The 6081-nt window shown below is 41.2% G+C and overlaps 1 protein-coding gene across 1 annotated transcript in view; it reads left to right on the top strand.

Annotated features, from left to right (window-relative positions):
- Window positions 1–797: 797 nt before the first annotated feature.
- The window catches only part of grnb (granulin b), a 39951-nt gene continuing 34667 nt past the window's right edge, over window positions 798–6081 (top strand). The window contains exons 1-4 of the mRNA XM_048614394.1: window positions 798–944; window positions 2356–2449; window positions 2541–2650; window positions 3290–3440. Coding sequence (XP_048470351.1) covers window positions 798–944; window positions 2356–2449; window positions 2541–2650; window positions 3290–3440 — 502 coding nt within the window. The remainder of the gene's footprint in view (window positions 945–2355; window positions 2450–2540; window positions 2651–3289; window positions 3441–6081) is intronic.

The following is a 6081-nucleotide window of genomic DNA, read 5'->3' on the forward strand; positions in this document are numbered from 1 at the left end:
CTCTTACTGGAGATGATCACTGCCTGGCATTATTTTTTTGGCTTGAATGTACTTGCTGTTTGTCAGCCTAAGCTTGAATATTGGCCCGTTCTTGCTGCATTTGAACATAGGCTGCCTCAGTATCTGAGGAGGGAATGGTACTGAACATTGTGAAATCATCGGTGAGCATCCCTACTTCTGACCTTTGATAGTGGGAAGGTCATTGAAGCAGTTGAAGATGATTGGGACTAGGACAGTACCTAAGGAACTCCTGCAGAGATGTCCTGGAGCTGAGATGAGTGACCTGCAACAACTACGACCATCTTAGTGCCAGGTATGACTCCAACCAGTGGAGAGTTTACCCCCTATACCCATTGATTCCAGTTTTGCTAGGCTTTTAGATGCCATATCTGGTCAAACCCGGCCCTGATGTCAAAGGCTGTCACCTTCTCCTCACTTCTGGAATTCAGCTGTTTTGGCGGCACAGTGGTTAGCACTGCTGGGGACACAGGTTCGATTCCGGCCTTGGACGACAGTTTGTGTGGAGTTTGAAAGTTCTCCTAGTTTCTGTGTGGGTTTACTCTTGATGCTCCACGTTTCCCCCAAACCCCAAAGACATGCAAGTTAAGTGGATTGGCTAGGCTAAATTATTGTGTCCAGAAATGTATGGAGTAGGTGGATTAGCCATGACAAAAACCCTAAGTGGGTTTACGATGACAGGGTGGGACTGGGTCTTTGGAGGGTCGATGCAGATTCAGTGAGCCAAATGGCCGTTTTCTGCACTGTGGGTTTTTGTGATCCTCTTTTATGTTTAAACTATGGCTGTAATGAGGTCAGGAACTGTGGCCGAGGCAGAACCCAAACGAGGTGTCAGCAAACAGGTTATTGCTGAGCAAGTCTGCTTGATAACTGTTGATGACAACTTCCGTCTCTTTCTTGATGATCGAGAGTTGACTGATGGGGAGGTAATTGGCTGGGTTGAGTTTGTCCTGCTTTTTGTGAACAGGTCATACCCGGGCAATTTTCCACATTGTCGAGTAGTACCAGTATTGTAGTGGAACAGCTTGGCTAGAGGTGCGGCAAGTTCTAGTGTACAAGTCTTCAGTACTATTGCCAGAATGTTGTCAGGGCTCATAGCTTTTGCAGTATCCAATGTCTCAAATTGTTTCTTTATCAGTGGATTGAATTGAATTGGCTGAAGACTGGAATCTGATGCTGGGGACCACTGGAGGAGACTGAGATGGATTACCCATTCTGCACGTCTGGATAAAGATTGCTTCTGCCTTATCGTTTTCTTGGAATCTTGAGGAACATCCAATATTTCTTCAGTTAGTTTTCAATAATTAGCCCAGTTCTTAACAGCCCTTTAGTGAGCAAAACAAATAATTAAAATATTTGGTTTCACAGTTGACTGATCAGTCCTGCACTGGAGCTGCCCTGATCTGCCTCAATCACAAAGACTAAAATGATACGCCTTTGGGGTTGGTGTAATGCCAACAAAGATTCTGAGCAAATGGTCAGTGAAATGCTTTTTCTTACTAGAATAAATGGTTCTGAATAGACAATTCCAGCTAAATGTGAGACGTCCATTATGAAATGAGGTTGGAAAAGATTAGGACTGTTTTCCTTGGAACAGGGATAACCTCATGGAGGTTTTCAAAAGTATTGGTTTAGATAAAAAAAAATCTATTTCTTCTGTAATTAGATTATTAATAAGATATTATAGGTGTAAAATAATTGTGAAATATCTAGATTGGAAATGAGTGTTCTTTTCCATGGTATTGGAATCTGTGATGCTTTACCCAATAAGATGATGGAGGTTGATCGCATAAATTGTTTAAGAAAGAAATTGTTCAGGCTCTTACAAATGAGGAGCTTAACCTGGGCTATGTTAAGAGAAAGGCTGTGTTTTCTGCCAATTTAGTTGCAGGAAGTGCCCTCACTACAAATGCAAGTCCTGCCATTTAAAAGTCAGTATTTTACAATTTAAATTTTCGATTGGATCCATATGAACCTGACATAACATTGTTAACTAATTGATATTGCAGCCAAACGTTCTCCACCATAGGGTTTGCAGGGTGGTAAGGGGAGTGGCAAATGCGGACTGGCAACGATGAGGTAGCAGCAGTGGATTCACCAATTCTGGTTCCAGTGCAGACCTGGTGCATCACGGTGACATTAGCACCACCAAATTCCTGTTGAAGTGCATTGGCAGGAGATACACTGTGAATAAGAAAATTAAAGTGGGCTGTGTGGAAGTAAGCATGACTGTTTTATCAATGGACTGGTAGATTGAATGGCCTCCTTCTGTGCTGTAACATTTACATGCAAAGGACCAAACACAGTCTGTACTTTGTCCACATCGGTTATTTTCAGATGGTCACCATGGTTTGCCAGCTGCAAGCATTTTTAAAATTGAATTCCATTGCCTTTCATTACAGGCTGACTCTGTCACGAGAGAACTGTCAAGGTTGTAACCTGTCTTTTTAAATGGAAACTGTTCTTAAGTTGCTACAATATAACTATGGTATAAAAACTGAAATATCACTTATTGCTCACAGATGAGAATGAAAAAGCAATTATTTGCCCAGATGGAGCATCTGAGTGTCCGGATGGCTCAACATGTTGCATACTTCCAAATCAGCAGTGGGGGTGCTGCCCTTTACAAAAGGTATAGTTGATCATTTAATATAATTTAGTTTTAGCTCTGAGGTATTGGGTATTTTAATTAAATGATTGAGTGTGATAAATTGTGAATTGCAGTCCTATAAATCAGTCAATTAATTCAGTAAACTTGTGGACAAACTATGGCAAAAGCCCGGCTGCTCAGGGAAGGGAGTTTGACAGTTATGTCCCATGTTATTCAGTAAGTCTTAACAGTTTGACCCATGTTTAACTGTCTTGATGCAAACAGTTGCCCTTCTCAATAAATGTAATCTTTCCAGTACTGCCTGTGTCCCAAGGCAAAACAATTCCAAAATAACTTTACAGGAAAGCTGGTTAAAAAATTTGTTTTCTGGTTTATAACAAATTCTTTTGACTTTTTTTTTATATCTTGTTTTCAAGTCTCATGATAGGGAGAGAGGAGATGTGATTACAGTGGGTAATTTGTCTTGTAACTTTAATGATGTGATGCTTGGAAATTTAGAAGAAAATGTTAAAGATAGTTGCCTCTTGCCTGTAAAAAAAAACTAATGGACTAGCAAATACATATGGGTTATTTATCAGCTTTTTGATGAATAAATAATTACTTCATGCTGAGAACACAGAATAAGCTCCTGTACATTTTGCTTAATCACTCCTTGTATAGGCTGTATGCTGTGAGGATCGTTTGCACTGCTGCCCTTCTGAAACCACATGTGACCTGAAGCAGTCCAAGTGTGTGTCTCAGTTTGGCGTGATGGAAATGTGGAAGAAGTTTCCAGCTCTCAGGAGATTTATAATGAAGGATACTAACGAAGGTATTGCAAACTGTAATTAATAGAAGGATTAATCGAGATTAGATCTTGTTAATTAATTTAAAAGCTTTCTCATAATACTTCTCTCAAGGGAAAACAAATTCCTAGGATAATAATTTGAAAATCTTTTTTCCTGCTGATCATTGTCTTTGTACCTTAATATGCTTATGTCAGTTCAGTAACTGAAGCCATATTGATCTAAGACAAGGATATGAAAGATACCTTTTTTCCCTTGCAGCTCAAAATCACTCCAGGTATTAGAAAGATGTTAGAGGGTCCAGTTATCATTGCATCCTGAACATTTTTGGATGGTCCGTGGAGAGTGGAGATAAGATATTTGTGTTGACTATTTTCTAAGAACTGCAAAAGTCCAATCGATTAGTTGGTCTATACAACTTTTTTGTAAGTTTGCAGTGAAAGAAACTACCAACTGATGTTTGGTACCAAGTCAAGAGAAATGTGTATACGGAAAAGATGTGCATGGGACTTAAAATGTTAACTATTTCTCTCTCCAGAGATGCTGCCAGATCTAAGTTTCTTCAGCACTTAGTTTTTATTGCAATCCATTGCCCTTAGCTTGATAGGCTCACTGCAGGAACTTGGCCAGCTTCCTCTGAATGCTTGGAGTGAATTGGTATTCACCATCTGTGCCGACGTCTTAGGAGGGAGAAACTATGAGTATTCCCTGCGGTGAGGGAGTTCTAAACGAAGAGGTATAAAATTATAGTTAGACAAAGACCTTTCCAGAGTGATGTCAGAAGTAGTGCTTCTCACACAACATAATGGAGAGCTGAAACACTACCCAAAGAGTTGATCATGTTTGGTTCATCATAAACTTCAAATAAGCTTAATAGACTTTTATTACACAGGAGTATCTTCTGTTTTGACCACGAATAACAATTGAAGTGCTCATAAATTTCATTGCTACTAAGATTAAGCATATCTGTTAATTTCCCTTTGCTGCTCTTCTTCATTCCTCGAGACCACCAGGCAAAACATCCTCCAAGATTCCCTCAGACTTTCCTAGCCCTGAATGCTTTCGTCATTCCCTAAAGTCTATACTGCCTCCAATTGTTGTAAGTCCCACTTCCTGCTCCTTCAAATGCAATTCCACCAAAGTGCTGATAAATTAACTTCCTTTCCTGACCCCAGTGTTAGCAGATATTGTTAACAGTTCTCCCTGTTTGGGTACTGTTTCCTTCCTCGTCAAATTTTCCAATTATCAGTCCTCTCTTTGGATCAAATGCTTGGCATTTTTCGTCAATTCTTGCAATTACCACCCCATTGCCAGTTTCCCTTTCCTTTGGACTCCTTGAACATCCTGCCATCTTCCAACAGCCATGCCCTTCTCTCCTGGAATTTCATTTTGGAATTCCGCCAATCAAATTTCCATTCCACCATGTAGGAGCAAGTTACTGATGCTGAAATCTGTACTGAAAACAAAAAATGCTGAAGATCACAGCGGGTCATGCAGCAAGCATGGAGAGAGAGCAAGCTAACGTTTTGAATCCAGATAACTCTTCATCAGAGCTGATGTGAAGTGTGGAGGGGACAGAATGGTGGGGGAGAGGGAGTAGTGCCGGGGTAGAAAGAATGTTGATGGTTCAGATTAAAGGTTCAGAATGTGAGAATGGCAGAACAATGGTGTGTCTAACTGCCAAACTGGAAAGAACAGACAGTCCCACTGGATTGAGGGGTGGGGAGAGAGAGCATGGTGACAGAGAATATAACAGGTAAAGCTAAAAGAAAGGGAAGAAATGCAAGTGGGTTCATAATTTAAAGTTTTTGAATGCGTTTGTTCCAGAACCATGGTGGAATGAATGTTAACATCACAATAACATTCAGTGAGAAAGGTCAACTATCCCTTCTCATCCATTGAGTCTTTGAGACTGTTGTTAGAACAGCGAACAGCACAGTACAGGCCCTTCGGCCCACGATGTTGTGCTGAACTTTTACCTTAATCCTAAGGTCTATCTAACCTCCACCCCTACTTTATACTATCATCCACATGCCTATCTAATAGCCACTTAAATGCCCCTAATGAGGCCGACTCCACTACCCGCTCCGGCAATGCATTCCACGCCCTGACCACTCTCTGAGTAGAGAACCTACCTCTGACCTCTCCTCAATATCTACCTCCACTCACTTTAAAACTATGCCCCCTCGTAATAGCTACCTCCACCCTAGGAAAAAGTTTCTGGCTCTATCTATACCTCTGATCATTTTGTACACCTCTATCAAGTCACCTCTCATCCTTCGTTGTTCTAAAGAGAAAAGCCCTAGCTCTCTCAACCTTTCCTCGTAAGACCTTCCCTCCATTCCAGGCAACATCCTGGTACATCTCCTCTGCACCTTTTCCAATGCTTCCACATCTTTCCCGTAATGAGGTGACCAGAACTGGACACAAGACTGGAGATCTGGCCGAACCAGGCCTTTGTATAGCTGGAGCATAACTTCACGGCTCTTGAACTCAATCCTTCTATTAATGAAAGCTAACACACCATACGCCTTCTTAACAACTCTATCCACCTGGGTGGCAGCTTTCAGGGAACTGTGGACATGAACCCCAAGATCCCTCTGCTCCTCCACACTGCCAAGAATCTTTCCGTTAACCCTGTATTCTGCTTTCAAGTTTTTCCTTCCA

The sequence above is a fragment of the Rhincodon typus genome, chromosome 30 (assembly GCF_021869965.1).
Source record: "Rhincodon typus isolate 14 chromosome 30, sRhiTyp1.1, whole genome shotgun sequence".
NCBI classification, from domain to species: Eukaryota; Metazoa; Chordata; class Chondrichthyes; order Orectolobiformes; family Rhincodontidae; genus Rhincodon; species Rhincodon typus.